This window comes from Euwallacea fornicatus, chromosome 7 (genome assembly GCF_040115645.1).
Source record: "Euwallacea fornicatus isolate EFF26 chromosome 7, ASM4011564v1, whole genome shotgun sequence".
Classification (NCBI taxonomy): Eukaryota; Metazoa; Arthropoda; class Insecta; order Coleoptera; family Curculionidae; genus Euwallacea; species Euwallacea fornicatus.
Window position 1 is genome coordinate 5,587,222 of NC_089547.1, and position 16,742 is coordinate 5,603,963.

The window sequence follows — 16,742 nt, forward strand, 5'->3', positions numbered from 1 at the left end:
AATTAATATTTTCCAACCCTGACCGCAATCTTTCCGTTAGCTGTTTTATTACAGATTCATAGCTCCATTAACACACATTTGAACGACTATAGCGCTTACAATGAGAAATAAACAATGCCGAAGAAAAATCAGTGGTTAGTTAGCTAATATACCTAACGCACAAAACAGGTTTAATGAGGTTTACTGGTTTACAAAGCATCTCAAGGGTCATCGGCTACTTCTTATGAATGTACGAATCATCGTTTAACAAAGCCGGCGATCCAGACCAATAATGCCGTCCGTATTTCTTCACGTTGCACATCAGTTTCAAAGACAAGAAATAAACGACCTCCACGATGGAGAGAAAGGAGAAGCCGGTGAAGAGCCCCAAAATGCCGCCGCAATTGGCAAGGAAATCGGTTTGTCCGTACAACTCGTTACGTTCGGATGTAATGAATTGTTGCTCCTTGAAGAAAATGTTGATGCGAGTCATCTGGATGCCTGGAAACTCGGACATGTTTGACTTGTAGGCCTCGAACACCTTCTCCCACATGAAATCGGCCTGGGAGGTTTCGGCATTGTAGACCAGGGAGGTGCAGCCCGGCAGGCAATCGCAGTGGGATTCCAAGTCGACGCTCGCGTCTTCCTCGCGATTGAGGCCGGAACGGACCTCCTTTCTAAGGAGCTCGTCTGAAATTCTCATTTGAAGCATGTCTCAAGGGGAAGCAGTGAAAATCACTCACTTTGAGCGTCGAACATGCACACGATGTTGGCGGATCCGCAAATTTCCGTCCCTTCTTCATCTAAACGAATCGTTAAAATCTCGGAAAACTCTCGATTAAGGATACTTACGAGGCATGTGGTAAGCGACGCAGCCGCACTTGTTCTTCGTGTAATTAGCCAGACACTCGACCTGACAATTTTGCTGAGTGTAGCTTTGGTAGAAGGCCAAATACCTCTCCTTGGGAAAGTAGCACTGGCGTCGGTGCGGATCGTAGTCCTTCAGACCGTCCGAAGTGGTCATCATGTCCGGTTTAACGGCCACCACCACCTCCTGGTTGAGGGGAGCCCGGAAGTACTGCATGCCCACCCTAGGGGTTTCTGCGGGGTTGTGGAGGTGGATCTAAGGACCGAAAAATGACGAGTGAGGCGCAGATTTTCCGAACTGCTCGCGCATCATACCCTGAAACCCTGAACCGGTCCTTTGCACACGTAGTCTAGGTCTTGTTGGTAAGCCCTTAGGAGCAGCAAAAACCCAGAGGAAAACCCGGCTGACAGAGCCCTCCTCGGGTAGGTGTTGATGGACACGTTGGCCGGATACCCGTCTTCCAGGTTCCAACCCTCTGATTTGGTGCCGTGGTTCATGTAGTTTCCAGGTATAAACCTGAAATTTCCGACATTAGCCCTCCCTCGAAGGACATGGTGAAACCTACACGTTGTTTCTGAGAAGTTCGCTTTTGTCCAGCATGTTGAAGGTGTAACAGAGCCCTTCTTCGGTGAGGATGGGGGTGAAGAAATCGCTGCAGGAACTATTGAGGAGGGTGTATTTGCACTGCCAGAGCATTTCTTCGAATTGGGGCCCGATCTGTAAGGCCGAAAGGGCTTTAGTTTCAGACGGTTCCCTGATGTACGGACAGGGCGTACGCTCATTAGGAAGTTTATCGTGTCGTAGTCCGTTATGTTTTTGCCTTTGTTGTAGAGGTGATTGTCGCAGATCAACGTAACGTCCTCGAATTTCTTCCTTCTAAAGAAGGTGATCTTAGGGGGTCACGTGTCGACTTACCATTGCGACTACTTACTCATCGTCCGTCATGGTGTTGTTTTCACGAATCATCCTGTTGTAATAGTCGGTGAAGTTGAATTCCCTCTGTCTCGCTTTCGTCTCCGAACAGACCGTGACGGCTGAAAAGGAACCATCAAACGGGTGCTACAACGCCGACGCCAGGTTTTTTTACCCGGAAATGGTACTTCCCACACGGGGGTAGGACTTCTGGCGAAGCTCACCAGCACCGGGGAGGTGTCCCATTTGATGTAGGTTTGAATGATCAGGTTGATGCAAATGTAGAGGGAAATGCAGAAGAGCGTGAGCCACCACAAGCTGCGCGAAAAGGCGGAAATTAGAAAACTCGAAAGGACCGAAAAGGAATTTCTCCCCGTGCGGTCGACTTCGACAAATGTACCGTTCGAAAATGGTCATCTCCTGGTCCCCCATGTATTTAAACCCGTGAATGCCCGTGTTATTGGAATACTCGGCGAAGTAGTCATAGAAGTTCCTCCTGAATCCTGGATAGGGCCTGCCGGGTTTCCGGGGGTACCTCTCGTCGGTCCCTTGGTGCTTGCGCCTCTTCAGCTCGCCCAACTCCTCGTCCTTGGATTTGGACTGGTCGGACGGTCCCTGCACCGTCATCTCGAATCTTCGATCGAATTCGACTTGGAAAAATTACGTTAACGGTTACTTCCTTACTACGGATTACTCGTCGCCGAGGCGAGCTATCGCAATATCTTAAAGCGGGTTCGAATAATACTAATATTATAAGTCATCGGGAGTAATTACTTACCGGGCTGATAACGGTCAACTGCTGGGTCTTAATCGGTTTTGCAGCGCGGTGTAACTAATAATGAAGCTTGCTGGGAATTCTGGCAAATTTTATAGGGGCTGTTCTCTGTAAACGTGAGACAGGACAAAACGATACACGGACTCCCCGTCCGCACCAACGAGAAAGCAACCTCGAAACGTAATCCCCTAAGCGGGAACGATTAGGAACGGAATTAGCCCGGAGTTAAAGTTATCCTCCTCCCAGTAACTCTCGGGGTGGAAAAACCGGGTCCTGGATAGCGCCCAATCGTAATCTTGGCGCGTTCCTGGTGCTCAGAGGCGTATCGATGCATGCGAGGGGACCACGTCGCACGAGGGCGAAAAGTGAAATATCTTCGTCGGAGTGAAGCCGAACGGGTCGAAAGACTTGAAATTGATAATTGGGCCCCCGAACGCCGGGAGGCGCCCCCCGCAACGGCGAAGAAAGGGTCGGAAGAAGAGGACCGAGTAGTTTGGCGTTCCTGACTCGAGGAGGACCGCCGACGGTGGAGGGGGCGTCCGAGGTGACGAGATGGGGCGGCGGACGGAGTCTCTGAGACGAGGGATTTTTGGGCGGCTGGAACCACCCGATTCGTCGGTGGAACTCGTCCGGCTCGAAACCGGAACTCTCCGGTGATCTCTTGGCAACCTGCCGGTGAACGACGAAACTCAGTTTGGTGCAATCGTTCGTCGTCCGAACCGACTCCATTTTACGATTAATTCAACGATAACATGATGAATTTTGCATGCTCACAACTCTTCAATTAAATATCCGGTCGTCAACGCAGACGATCACACACCCTGAAACCGGGGTGTTCCAAACGTACTTTTAATTTATAGATATCATATATTTATTAATTAGTTTTTTATTTATCATTCCGCGACGCGGCCGGCGCGCCCCCTCCGCCCGATATCTGGGGCCCCTCACATGTAGCTCACGCTCCTATCGAGAGATCTTACACATCAAAAATAAACAATAATTTGCATTAAAGGTGCGTGCCGCGCATTAAGCGAACTGTTCGGGGAAATCGCGTTATACAGGGTGTTCGGGTAGTCGTTTTTCGTAAATTTAACAGACGCTTGAGAACGTTATTTTTCAAACGGGGAGTTTGTCACGAGCGAGGTCGAACGCTCGACAGTTCGCGTTGGAACGAGGGCCGAAGTCGGCGATCGAGAAACTGCGTCGAACGGCGAAGTTCGAATAGATGTGTCAAAACGTGTTTGACAAGTGATGGCTGTTTCGCGCGTAGCAAAAGAAAACCTTAAATCAATCAGCAGAGACGTAGCCAGAAGCGATTTAAAGCCGAATTAATAGCTGAGATTTTACTGAAATCTAACCTGAACTAACCTTTTTTTTTTTTTTAATATAGAGTTAGAGGGGAATCTACGAGCAGACATTGGGGGCTTGGCACTCGGCGATCTAATTTGCCCCCTTTGTGTCGGGTTAACGTCCAAATCCGGGCCACGTTGACCGGCTAAAGTCCCTGTCCTCTCTTCACCGTCGTTCCTCCCGGAACCACCGCAAGGCATTCCTTCGGGGGGTGGTAATCTAACTAACCTGAACTAGCTCGACAACGCTGCTTCACCGATTGCGGGTATTTATCCTGATTATTTTTTTTTTGCATCTCCGTCGGACCCAAATTTATCAGTGCATTCATCGACATTTAATTTGTTACTCGTGAATCAACTTCGGTATTAAAATAAACAGGAACGCATTCTCTACGCGAGTGTCACGATACGATTTTGATTTGTGGAGAGGCTTTGAAAATCCCGGACGAGGCCAGGCGAATTTACGAAAAATCGCTATCCAGACGACAGAAAAAAAATAAAAAATGAAAGTAACGTGAAGAAAAAAAAAAAGAAAAAATAATAAAAAAAACAATAAAAAAATATTTAAAAAGATAATCATAATAAAAAAACGAAAAAGAAACAAAATAAGAAAAATAATAAAAAACACAAAAAAGAAGGAAAAAATATTAAAGAAGGAAAATAAGAAAAAAAAGAAAAGACACAAAAAAGAAGGAAAAAAGTACTAAAGAAGGAAAATAAGAAAAAAAAGAAAAGACACAAAAAAGAAGGAAAAAAAATATTAAAGAAGGAAAATAAGGAAAAAAAGAAAAGACACAAAAAAGAAGGAAAAAAAATATTAAAGAAGGAAAATAAGGAAAAAAAGAAAAGACACAAAAAAGAAGGAAAAAAGTGCTAAAGAAGGAAAATAAGAAAAAAAAGAAAAGACACAAAAAAGAAGGAAAAAAAATATTAAAGAAGGAAAATAAGGAAAAAAAGAAAAGACACAAAAAAGAAGGAAAAAAAATATTAAAGAAGGAAAATAAGAAAAAAAAGAAAAGACACAAAAAAGAAGGAAAAAAAATACTAAAGAAGGAAAATAAGAAAAAAAAGAAAAGACACAAAAAAGAAGGAAAAAAAATATTAAAGAAGGAAAATAAGGAAAAAAAGAAAAGACACAAAAAAGAAGGAAAAAAAATACTAAAGAAGGAAAATAAAAAAAAAAAGAAAAGACACAAAAAAGAAGGAAAAAAAATATTAAAGAAGGAAAATAAGGAAAAAAAGAAAAGACACAAAAAAGAAGGAAAAAAAATATTAAAGAAGGAAAATAAGAAAAAAAAGAAAAGACACAAAAAAGAAGGAAAAAAAATATTAAAGAAGGAAAATAAGAAAAAAAAGAAAAGACACAAAAAAGAAGGAAAAAAAATATTAAAGAAGGAAAATAAGGAAAAAAAGAAAAGACACAAAAAAGAAGGAAAAAAGTACTAAAGAAGGAAAATAAGAAAAAAAAGAAAAGACACAAAAAAGAAGGAAAAAAAATATTAAAGAAGGAAAATAAGGAAAAAAAGAAAAGACACAAAAAAGAAGGAAAAAAAATACTAAAGAAGGAAAATAAGAAAAAAAAGAAAAGACACAAAAAAGAAGGAAAAAAATATTAAAGAAGGAAAATAAGAAAAAAAAGAAAAGACACAAAAAAGAAGAAAAAAAAATACTAAAGAAGGAAAATAAGAAAAAAAAGAAAAGACACAAAAAAGAAGGAAAAAAATATTAAAGAAGGAAAATAAGAAAAAAAAGAAAAGACACAAAAAAGAAGGAAAAAAATATTAAAGAAGGAAAATAAGAAAAAAAAGAAAAGACACAAAAAAGAAGGAAAAAAAATACTAAAGAAGGAAAATAAGAAAAAAAAGAAAAGTCACAAAAAAGAAGGAAAATAAGAAAAAAAAGAAAAGACACAAAAAAGAAGGAAAAAAAATATCAAAGAAACAAGATATTGTTGGTTAAATTTACGAAAGTTATTTTCCTAACACCCTTTATAGACCGAGGTGGTCTCCTCTCCGGAAGCATAATGCCGTATCGGACATCTTTTTTCGCCATACGCCGCGGCGAGAGGAATCCTGAGCGATATTTCGGAGATGGCGACCCAAGGATTCTCGTCTGAACCAATCATATTATCTTTATTTCAATTTTATTACATATTTATTCAGTCGTCTTTGTCTGCTCCTCGCGCTTCTCTTCTGGTCGACAAATGTATTCTCATGTTCAATCATTTTCCTGAGATCTCTTTCTTGTACGATCTTGGCAGTAAGGTAAGACCAGTCCAGATCAGCCTTGTTGCCAGAACGTCGCTTCTTTCCTTCGCTAGGCTTGGCCAGCCCGTTGTCCCCGTCCTCCTTTAGTCGGAAAAAGGCCTCGGTACGCACAATGCTCTCGTCCAAGATGTCTGTCAGTTCCCTGAGGCTGAATCGAAAAAAGTTGTGAAAGATCCACTATTAAAAAATCTCTTCGAGCTCACTGCTCTTGTCTCTGTAGCTCTTCGTCCTCCAGATCGCGTATCTTTCGCTGCATTATTGAAGTCTTGATCGAAGCCAGAGCGGTCTCTTTCTTATTCTGCCTCTTCAGCTCCTCGAGCCGCTCTTCTAACCTATTAGAAATCACTTATTATCAATGAAGATCATCACCACGCAGCACGAGCCTTGAGTTCTCTTCGGCTAATCGTTTCTCCTCAGTCTTCAACCATTGCAGCCTATGAAAGACTTCTTGTCGCTTTTGCACGTCTTCATAATCCGACTGAACCTTTACCTGAATATTGTTTATGCGGAAACGAGTTCTTTAGGTACTTTACCAGCTCGGGGGCGGGGCAGACGAGCTTGAGGAAGTCTCCCTTGTCTTTGGCGTATTTCTCGAAATCAAAGTCGGGGATCAATTGAAATATTTCTCTTATCATCCTCGTCGTTTTTTCGTTAAACATGTCGCGTCGGTCTTGGTAGAATTGGAACGTTTGGATTTGTTCGTTCACAAGGACGTCGCTCACGTCTTCGGTCATATTTTCGTACACTTTGGTAACTATTTTCCTGAAGGCAGCTAGGTCGTCCTCCAGTACTTTCCGCATGGTTTGACCTATGAGAAAATAGTCATAAGGTGCGGGTTTGAAACTGCGCGAAGGGCGTGGGTCTCGATGCACGAAGAGACCTTAGTTTAGGTCAAAGACGTCCCACCGAGCCATAGGTGAGTACCTACCATTATCACATGTAAATTTGGACATCAAATTCACAAATTCGTGCACTGTTATCTTGGGTTTGGCCGAGTTTAGGTGATTGAGAATGTAGGCAATTTGCCTCGTGTCCTCCCCCTCCGGGTTTCCCCTTCTAAAAACTCTCTTCCTAACGGTCTCGAAGTCGGCTTCTGCGATTGAAACGTAGGAACTCTCAGTAAAATTTCCATGATCTGTTTCTACTCACTGCTAACCTTTCTTCTTGCCTGCCGTGCTAAGGGGAGGCACCTGAAAATCGATAACTCTCTTATCGGGTTTCTTCCCCTTTTCATGTCTATTCTGAGCGGTTTCTTCTGCGGTCTGCTTCATGGCCGAGGTTTGCTCGGAAACCTGCGTGGAGCACGCACAAGGGGGCTTTGAGATTTTCGACATTTTCTTTAAGAATTTCTCCCCAAAGGAAACACGAACCTAAAGGCAAGGGAAAATTTTCCGAGTAACGCAACACACTGCCGACACGACTATGGCAACAGCTACACAGGCCAAAATGGTAGTGGTCATTTTCGGGGCACAGTTAACAACGTAAGAAGGACAATGTCCACGACGAATTCAACTAAGTGACCAATTTTAAGGGCGCATGCCAGCATTAAATTATAGCTAAACTTAAAATTTTGACAATGATAGGACCGATTGGCGTTTCAAAGGAGCACGTTCGCACCTGGAGAGACCACCCTAAAAGGTAAATACTATCGAATATGCCCTGGTACACAAGTTCAATTATGTTGAGCGTTCCGTTTTAGCGCGTCTCTAAACCCAACGGGTAACGATACAAACACAAGCCCCACTTGCTACAGGTGTGCATAATTTTGAGACACACACCGTTTCAAAAGAACTCCACACGACACTCATTTTGCCGAATATGAACGAGACTACTGAAGCAGATTTGTTGCAAGGTACTGTAAGATTGCCCCTGTGTTATTACCATTACAGAAGATCCTACTAGCCATTAAAGAATCCTTGCAAAATGACGGCACCTTGGGCCGATTCAAGGGAGAAATCCGAGCTGCAGTGATGAACGTTTTGAACAAAAAGTCTTCCAATCAGAACGAAGAGCCGCCGAAGATCCCTGACGAGACAAAGTTGATTAACGAATTGATTAGAGAGTACTTAGTCTGGAATGGATACTTTTATGCCGAGCAAGTCTTAGGGGCTGGTACTAAAAGGCCAATCGAAGGCGTTTGTTCAATGAAGATGAAGTTTGAATTTTCAGAATCAAGTCAATGTGGAGAGAGGGTGAGTAGGGACGTGCTAACCACCAAATTGGGGGTCCTAGACGATTCCAAGACGGCTAAAATACCACTGCTGTACTATATCGTGTCCGCCTTTCAGGCTACTGAGGAGGATTAACTTCATAGCACTTAAATCTAAGTTTTTATCCTGTAATCTGAGTTACAGTAGCTAATTCTGTAAGTTTTGAAGGAAGAATTGATACATTTAATTTTCTCTACAGAATTTTAATTCACTTAAATAGCACTAAATCTTACACAGATACTTAATATAGATAGAGATAGAGTTAAAGATACATCCAATTGAACTTAAATACTTTTACGCATTGTGCTTATGAGACAATAACTCGCCCTTGTCCCTAAAGCTCTTATTGCAACAATGACAGGTGAATAAATTGCCCCCTATCTTGTGTTGCCTCTTACGATGCTGAGTAAGCCCGTGCTTAGCCTCAAATTTACGAAAACAAATATCACAAAAATACTTTTTATTCATTAATTTTGATAGAGCGCGCGTTTTCGTCGGTTTCAGCGGTTTGGTTTCCTTCAAGCAAAAATGTAGTATAGTTTGGGCAACTCCTGAGGAATTATCTATAGGAAATTGCTCGCCGCAATAGCGGCACGAAGTCTTGTTTTCATGAGATCTATAGAAAAAAAATCACATTATATATATTTTTAACTGAGAAGGGTAGGTGTACCCACCTCATATGAGTAGCTAAAGTACGTTTCTGCAAAAATTCCTTCTTGCAAATACTGCACACTAAAGGTTCTTTACCATGCAGTTTTTCATGATTGTCAAGCTCGAATTTCCTTGTAAATGTGGCCCCACATTCTCTACACACGAAGGATGTTAAAGAGCCATGGAATCTTAAGTGCATTATCTGAAATTTCACATTTTATCAAAGAGTTAACTTTTTACCTGACATTTACCAAATGATTTTCTTGTGCAAAGGTGTCCCCGCATTCGCTGCAACAAAAAGGCCGTTCTCCTTTGTGGAACTTTTCATGTGTGATAAGTTGTTTGCGCAAAGGGAAACTCTTGCCACATTCAACACACAAAAATGGTTTGGCCCTTTTATGAACCTAAAGTTGACAAAAAAGTAACACACCCTCTTTTTGTTTCTCGATTAAAAACTTACATTGATGTGGCTAATTAAGTGATGTTTCAAAGTAAACCTTTTATTACATTCAACACATTGATGGGGCCTCTCTTTAGTGTGCAACACTAGATGTGTGTTAAGACAATATTTATGCGTGAAACTCTTACCACAGTGAACGCAAACATGAGGCCTTTCTCCAGTGTGTGTTTTCTCATGGGTTGCTAAATGGTGTTTTAATAAAAATGTTTTATTACAATTGGGCTTATCACACTTAAAAGGGCGCTCTTCTAACTTTTCAGTGCTCTTTACAGACGAATGGGCAGGAGAAAGATTATTGCCAATTTCTAATATTGCTTCGTTGTTGGCGTCAGCAGCAAATGATAAAAAGGGCTCATTGGAGTTGTATGACGAATCATGAGGGGCGGGGAGATCTTGTTTGGGGACTGTGTGGGGTTGAGAATAGGGTTTTCTTAGAACTTCAGGTTTCACTTCACTTAAAAGCGGCCCCAAATGCCAATAAGATGGCGTCGACGCGCTCATTTTCAGTCAAGGCAAAGCTAGTTAGCTGAGGAATGGAAATTTATTGCTGTTCTATTCAGACATTTCGTAATTAGTTCAATAATAATTAAAACATTTTGGTCATTTTTTATTTATTTTATTTAAACACTCTTTTGACATCATTTACGTGACACGACAATATTGATACTTCCGGACATCCAGCCCGGAGATATTATTAATCTCAAGCGCAAGATTCGACAATTGTCTCTAGACTGAATTAAAATTTTAATAGGGCAAAGCGTTTGACGATACGCTTAAAAACTAATATACATGTACTTTAGTTTGTGCCTTAGATAAATGGAAAACAACACAACTACAACACTCCCACTCAAAATGACCCTTGGTTCCCGGTACCATCTTTTGAGTGTTACGTTTGAAGAGTTCTCAACTTTAATTTGTATATCATTTTTGGTGGCTAAATTTATCATGGAATTGGACAACTGGTCTAGCAAGGCATTTAATGAGCGCACTTGCTCTTTGAGGAACATATTTTCCATTTGCAGGCCAGTTATTAGACTGTCCCTTTCTCGCATCACTTCTCTAAGTTGTTGTAAGGCCGATCCTGCATGCGCGTCTTTAAAAAAAGTTTTTAAGCTTGGATGATCATAAATAAGAAAAAACCATTACCGGGACAATTCACATAACGATTGCCTTCCGGATTAATCCCAGGAGTTTGAGCGTTCACTAGAACATATCCGCCACAACATTGAGCAATCTTGTCGTTTTGAACTAATGAGGTTCCCTCAAGCTTTTTACTCACTGGTTTCAAAACTGGTTTTACAACACTCATAACTCTACACTTTCAATCCAAAAAATAACTTGTTTAGACCAGTGTTTTCAGCGAATTAATCAGTTGTAAAGGGAATTTTGCACGTCCAAGGTCGAGAGGTTTACGGTGTTATGTTGGTATATGAGATAAATATAGATTTTTAGTCATAGACTTGTGTTTTTGAATCAACTCTCATCCTCATTCGTTATTATCTAGGGATTAAATCCCTAGAGATTGCCATTCAAATACAAAAACAAGAACGTTTGGGCTGCTACTGGACACGACAATACAAAAAAGTGCAGGAAAATTATGTTAGAAAGTAAACTATTCCACGTAGACACACATGAAATTCTGCATACCTTCATCAAACTTTTCGGACATATTTTGCTGCGAATGGCCATTCAGTGCTCTGGAAAATTTTGGATTTCAGAGCGTTTTTAGTAGATATTCTTCACACCTTAACATTCGAGTACAGCCCTTTTTTATTTAATGAACATTTTTAGGTGCGATTCCTAATGACTTGATCCAGGTGTAAATTGGCCAAAGATGACTCTCAAAAACTTTTCAACTTGTGCCGCGACTTCACGGAAAATGCCGCAGATTTGTACAAAGAGCTGGACACGTTGAGCAACAAGATCAAAATTTGACTAGTGAATTTTAGTGCGGATTTCTTTGAAATCAGGAGCTCAACTACATTTCCTATACTTAGAAACAGTCTCACTGACTTTATAGTGTATGTGGAGTTACGCGCTAGTGACAATACTAGGAATCATAGTAATGGGATTATATGAGACTAGTGCTTGGGTTTCAGATGTAAAAAGGATGTTGAAGTGGTGGCCCAGGAGGTGATGTTAGTGGTGGTGGAGAATACTCCACGATTTTATCGTGAAATTCACGACAAAATGGTGATATGAAATTAAACGCATATTAAAAATATTTTGCTAATTCAATTACTATAATTTTTTTTTTCTGTGAAAAAACTTCGTAGCTAATTTAGTCCATTTTTCATTCCATTATGTTCTTAAAATGTCATAAATACAGTCTTATACTTATGATTCGATTCTCTTAAATCCCAACCATAAACCTCCCTTAGCAGTGATTTGAATCCCACGTTCCAAAACTAAAGGAATCTGGGTTTTCTTCACAGGAACAATTTCAAAATTCAATAGAAGATTATAAAGAAGAGTTTTAATTTCGACCAAAGCAAATCTGTTCCCGATACAGTTGCGTGGTCCAAATCCAAAGGGAGCATACCAGTATGGGCTAATGGAGCCTTTGTTTTCCTCTGAGAACCTTTCCGGAAGGAATTTCTCTGGTTCCGGATAGTGCTGAGAGTCGTAGTGCAAGCCATGTATCGGTAGCCAGATTTCCATTCCTGGAGGAATCGTTATGAGTTTTTCTCCTTTATTTTTAGGTTCGATGGTGTAGCGTTTGGAGCAGACCCTGTCGAGGAAGGCTGTTGGTGACCACTTTCTGAGAACCTCTATAAAAAATTACTAGCTAAAATGAAAATTAGTTGAGAGGATCATTGAATCTGTACCAGACACGACCATTTCCATGTATTTCATTTGCTGCAAGGCATCATAGGTTATTTTGCCGTTCTGCGAAGTTTCCCTGATTTCTTCTCTCAATCTATCTTGTATTTCCTTGTTAACAGCCAGCTCATAAGTAGCGAAACTAATAACTGTTGACACAGTGTCGAAACCAGCGAAAAAGAAGAGTACAGCCTGAGAGCTGATGTCGTCAAGGGAAATTTGCACCGAGTGTTTGCTCTTGCCGTCAGAATTGTCTGTAAAAATGTTGGAATTAAGTAATTTAATAAAATACTTGGTTTTAAGTACCATTTTCCGACGGATTTCCAGCTTTGGTAGCGTCCAATAAAGTTTGAATTATATCGGGTCGAATAATGTTATTTTCTTGTCGCAATTTGATGGTGTCCTCAATGACGTTAGTCATGTAGATTCTAGTTGCGTTGCTGAAGAATTTGATTCCGAAAAACTAAGATGTACTAGTTAATTAGATTATTGAGATAAAATTGATCTGGATATAACGTACTGTACATATCTTGGGAAGGGTTTGTAGGGCGAAGAATTTTATGATTTTGAAGACGCCCGAAAAATTGGTAATCTTCTTTCCTTCTAGGTAAAAGGTGTTATTACGGTCTCGGAGGGAATCTACTTTTATCCCGAAGGCAGTTGATGCAATCACATCGTTGGAAAATCTATAAATAATAATCAAAGATTCATTTCATATTACCCAATCACGTGGCATCGCATTGCTAAAAAAAAGAAAAAAAAAACGAGATTTGTTATAAAACTGACTCAAAGGGCCAAATTACTCGAAAATGTCAACTGTAAATAAACTAAATTCCGCAACTTATGGACCTCCAGACGTTGCAGAAAATTTTAAGCGTGAATGCAGCTTGGAAGCAATGCAAAAGAGTTATGAAAAAAAGCAATGAATTCGAAATGGTTACCTAGTGAACACATCCTTCATTTCCAATTCAAGAACTGCACCATCGCTTGAACTGTTTTGAAAAAACTTCACAAAATCGTCAGCAGCTTCAGATATTAAACCGTAGAGGACTTTGATTTTACTGCTGGTGAAAGTTGGACTCATCACGTGCCTCATTTTTCTCCAACGTTCATCTGAAAACCGTTTTGTTAGCACTCCAAGTGGCCCAGAAACACAACCTTACATACCTTTAAGGGCAAATAGATTTTTGGACCATAGAAGATCGCTTTCAGGATCGGCAAAATCCGCATGATTGGGAAAACTGTCGAAGTCTTTCACTGTGATCTGTTTGATCAGGTCTGGATCTTTCAACATTAAAACTGGAGTCGTGAAGTTGTAGCAGCCAATATATCTAAAGAGAAAATGAGGAGTTGGAGATTCGTTGGTGATCCGGAATAATCTTTATGGAAAGAAGAAATCTTGCCTGGCTTTTGGATATAAATCATAGATCGCCTTCACCCACTCAGCAATGTTTATTTTTCCGAAAGTAATTTCAAAACCATCTCCAAAGAGCAACATAGGGTTCGTCTGGTTTACCCCCAGGTTCGCCCAGTACCTTGTCTTCCTTGACAAATAGTACCATGTTGCCACGAGGGCAGCAACAGTAAGGACTCCGAGCATTAGCATCATCTTCGTGTCTTCTCCTGAAAAACAGACATGTTAACACAAACAATTCTTCATGTGCAATAACGGGTGATCATAAAAGACCCTCGCAGGGGGCGGACATTCTCACAAATATAAAAATATGAAATTTCTTACCTTTATCTCAGGTTTAAAAACACCGTACTACTATTTTGGGTACTCAGTTTACAAACATCAATGATTCAATGATGTAGACGCTCCAGATACCAAAGCATTATATAGATATTGCTTTATCAGAGTTAAACGGATTTGGGACCGTGTACGATGAGCCAGCATAAAGCTAAAAACTAAACTCATCGGCTAAATTTGGAAGAATTTTATAAAATAATCCACAGTAATGTTATGAAATTATTAAGATTTCTTAACTTATCTAAACCTTGTGCAACGACAAATACTCAGCTTTAAGTGCTATATTGCGTTGTGGGTTCTAGCGTTATGAATGTTGATAAATTATCACTGATACAATGTAATAAAGGAAATTTACATTTGTAAACATTTTATCTGCCTTAATGCCGAATCACATGAGAAGTTTCAGATTAAAACAGTCGACCATTCGACATCAAAACAGAGCAGTGTCTTTGAATTGAAAAAAAAAAAGAAAAAATCAGGGCGACGATACTTCGAAATCCTATAACGTTCCACGAACTCGCTTAGAGCGTGCGCATAAGGTAGATAGCAGAATCCGTCCTTCGAATGGGCTTAAAAGTGAAAACATAGTGAAGGATCGCCCTTCGCCGGAGGCCCCGACGTTGACCTCGCCATATAGTGAATCGTAAGTCGACTGGAGATGTTCACTGAGCATCGCGCTCTCCTCACATTACCATAAAATTAGGAATAAAACGTTTTGTTTTCCAGTGGCGAGGTGCTTGGAACCCTGCCCTGTGGTCGATTCTTTTAACCGCCCGCTGCCCCCAGACAGCAACAGCGCGCGTTCCATTCGATTAGCAGTACCCAATGCGTTTTATCCGACGAAAGGACTCAATGCACGTCCAAGCTGGAGGAACGGAATACGTGGTGCCGCTCGAGGGACCAGGCCAAATTTAACATAAACCGAACGTAATTAATAATAGCTTTTTGGCGAGTCACCATCACCATCTCAGTCGGACTTTTACTGCCGCTCTGTCCACTACAAACTAGACAAATCGACTACGTCCTTCACTGTGTCCAGTACTCGGCGAGGTGAACGTCGAGCTGTGATGCTTCACTACGTTTTTACCCTACAAACTGTCAAATTAGAGTAACTTCTTACGAGTCGTAGTGTTGTTCCGCCTTTTCCATATCTACTTAATTTCTTATTTTAGCTGGTCCTGCCGTAGTTGGTACTTTAAATTCTCACCTAACGGCCGTGGCCGCTTTGAGCTTCAAAGAAGAACTCTCCCGATCACTTGGCAGTGCCCTTAAGCGGAGTCTCCCCAAGCGCAGCATTCTCTATCGTGTCGACACTGTAAAAAGGAGGAATAAATCAGTTAACTTAAAGCGAGATGCCTGGAGGTGCGTCAGCAATCAACGTCCCTTTTATTTATTCACTTCCTCAACGAAGCAATCGTGATTATTATTATTATTTAACGATATTTTAACGCTCGCCGCACGCTTCTGGACATTTTGGTGTCTACAACTCGTTAGCGGTGGTGCAGCCGCAGTCAAGTGCTGCCCCTCTCGATTTCGGCGGCAGCCAGCGCAAACTCGCTAATACACAGAAACAAGAATAACAGGGTTCAGCAGTGTCGAGTTATTGTCCGCATGATCTCGAACTATCAACCCCTGTGCAATAATTCCGTACCGTGGCAGTGGATATCATCGTCGTTTTCTAGACCCTTAAGTTGATAACATTCATTAAAAGTGTGCATCCACCATAGAATCACGTCCAATCCGGAGGATTTTCACGGTAAGTCCCTTCGAAACTTAGTGCGTATTTTCTTTGTTTGGGGCTGTTTGTGCATGTGCCCTGTGCATTTTCTCGCGTAAACATTTCAGAATTTCCCCGTCAATTGATCCACAATTCGGTTTTAATTCATTGGACCGAGGCTCGGTATCGAACGATTCAGGAAATCAAAACAAAAACATTTCTTTGTGAGGGCCCAATTAAGTTCGATTTTTTTCAATGACAGTTCAGCTCGTTGTTTGCTTCGTTTCGAGGACTTGCTTAATTGAACGGGTTTTCTCACTGCACATCCATCTAATACAATAGTTCCTCAATGGACGGGGAGACGTGATAAATGTTGCCATCGATTTGTTGTGCTGCAATTATCCATAAGAAATGGAAATCGTTTTATTGTTGTTGGAGTCAGCTGTTAACAACGGGTTTGCGGAGCACGCGCGCTGCAGCTGTCCTCGGGCATCGCTCCGTCTTTGTTTTCATTGGCGCGGTCGATTGCCAGAGAGAGACGGGTAGATGCACGCGACTCGTTGCATATTTAAGGTGGATAAGTAATGGTGGGTTTATACGCTAGAATAAGAATAAGGCCTCAGACATAGAGTAAAGCTCTAGGTATCAGGTCTTCTGGGGTGTTTATAAAGCGGAATAAGGAATGGTATTGTTTTATGTACGAGCAGGCAATGCGAAGATAGACGTGTCGGAGGGTGGAGGAAGATATTGCAGATGAGTAGGGGGCAACGTCGATAAAAAGTTTTTATCGTTTCTTAGTGGATTTTCACTTGAGGATTCATTAGGTGAAGTTGCTATGTGTGTTCAATTGCGCCAAATGGGAACGCAAACATGATGCCCTGCTCGCAACCGCTGGAATAGTGTTTGCTGCGCAAAGAGCGCATGCTTCGATAAGAATTACGCCTAAGAATACAGCTTAAAGTTGAAGAGTGACAACTTGCA

The 16,742-nt window shown here is 41.1% G+C and overlaps 6 protein-coding genes and 1 pseudogene across 11 annotated transcripts in view; 3 read left to right on the forward strand and 4 right to left on the reverse strand.

Moving 5' to 3' along the window:
• Nucleotides 1–30: 30 nt before the first annotated feature.
• LOC136340086 (pickpocket protein 28-like) lies at nt 31–2,672 on the reverse strand. Of its 2 annotated transcripts, none has more exons than XM_066283827.1 (10): nt 2,538–2,672; nt 2,160–2,481; nt 1,935–2,077; nt 1,779–1,881; nt 1,624–1,723; nt 1,413–1,564; nt 1,162–1,363; nt 832–1,102; nt 723–782; nt 31–669 (listed from the first exon to the last, which is right to left on the reverse strand). In XM_066283827.1, exons 2-10 carry the CDS (start codon nt 2,384–2,386, stop codon nt 215–217), a joined length of 1,713 nt encoding a protein of 570 aa, XP_066139924.1. In that variant the 5' UTR covers nt 2,387–2,481; nt 2,538–2,672; the 3' UTR covers nt 31–214. The 2 variants fall into 2 exon arrangements, with proteins under 2 accessions (XP_066139924.1, XP_066139923.1); XM_066283826.1 differs by having other exon boundaries at nt 2,160–2,409; nt 2,538–2,671.
• A 3,324-nt stretch (nt 2,673–5,996) lies between these two features.
• Nucleotides 5,997–7,539, reverse strand: LOC136340230 (forkhead-associated domain-containing protein 1-like). 3 transcript variants are annotated; one of them, XM_066284130.1, is made up of 6 exons: nt 7,307–7,539; nt 7,079–7,243; nt 6,684–6,958; nt 6,534–6,634; nt 6,354–6,482; nt 5,997–6,298 (listed from the first exon to the last, which is right to left on the reverse strand). In XM_066284130.1, exons 1-6 carry the CDS (start codon nt 7,482–7,484, stop codon nt 6,016–6,018), a joined length of 1,131 nt encoding a protein of 376 aa, XP_066140227.1. In that variant the 5' UTR covers nt 7,485–7,539; the 3' UTR covers nt 5,997–6,015. The 3 variants fall into 3 exon arrangements, with proteins under 3 accessions (XP_066140227.1, XP_066140226.1, XP_066140228.1); XM_066284129.1 differs by having other exon boundaries at nt 6,534–6,640; XM_066284131.1 differs by having other exon boundaries at nt 6,534–6,640; nt 7,300–7,539.
• LOC136340244 (centrosomal protein 20) lies at nt 7,244–8,552 on the forward strand. 2 transcript variants are annotated; one of them, XM_066284156.1, is made up of 5 exons: nt 7,244–7,631; nt 7,682–7,788; nt 7,850–8,002; nt 8,053–8,262; nt 8,320–8,552. In XM_066284156.1, exons 3-5 carry the CDS (start codon nt 7,969–7,971, stop codon nt 8,454–8,456), a joined length of 381 nt encoding a protein of 126 aa, XP_066140253.1. In that variant the 5' UTR covers nt 7,244–7,631; nt 7,682–7,788; nt 7,850–7,968; the 3' UTR covers nt 8,457–8,552. The 2 variants fall into 2 exon arrangements, with proteins under 2 accessions (XP_066140253.1, XP_066140254.1); XM_066284157.1 differs by lacking the exons at nt 7,244–7,631; nt 7,682–7,788 and having other exon boundaries at nt 7,843–8,002.
• LOC136340229 (gastrula zinc finger protein XlCGF8.2DB-like) lies at nt 8,549–10,838 on the reverse strand. Its single transcript, XM_066284128.1, has 5 exons — nt 10,618–10,838; nt 9,472–10,564; nt 9,263–9,415; nt 9,035–9,213; nt 8,549–8,976 (listed from the first exon to the last, which is right to left on the reverse strand). The coding sequence occupies exons 2-5, from the start codon at nt 9,970–9,972 to the stop codon at nt 8,655–8,657; spliced, it is 1,155 nt and encodes a 384-aa protein (XP_066140225.1). The 5' UTR covers nt 9,973–10,564; nt 10,618–10,838; the 3' UTR covers nt 8,549–8,654.
• A 52-nt stretch (nt 10,839–10,890) lies between these two features.
• LOC136340055 (uncharacterized) lies at nt 10,891–11,773 on the forward strand (annotated as a pseudogene).
• LOC136340224 (cytochrome P450 9e2-like) lies at nt 11,694–14,273 on the reverse strand. Its single transcript, XM_066284120.1, has 8 exons — nt 14,033–14,273; nt 13,698–13,917; nt 13,462–13,625; nt 13,236–13,407; nt 12,815–12,980; nt 12,601–12,757; nt 12,300–12,548; nt 11,694–12,242 (listed from the first exon to the last, which is right to left on the reverse strand). The coding sequence occupies exons 2-8, from the start codon at nt 13,901–13,903 to the stop codon at nt 11,809–11,811; spliced, it is 1,548 nt and encodes a 515-aa protein (XP_066140217.1). The 5' UTR covers nt 13,904–13,917; nt 14,033–14,273; the 3' UTR covers nt 11,694–11,808.
• Nucleotides 14,274–15,493: 1,220 nt separating this feature from the next.
• The window catches only part of Ypel (Yippee-like), a 19,905-nt gene continuing 18,656 nt past the window's right edge, over nt 15,494–16,742 (forward strand). The window contains exon 1 of one of the 2 annotated variants that reach the window (XM_066284145.1): nt 15,494–15,800. The gene's annotated coding sequence lies outside the window, so the exon portion shown is untranslated. The remainder of the gene's footprint in view (nt 15,801–16,742) is intronic. The other variant, XM_066284143.1, reaches the window with a different exon arrangement.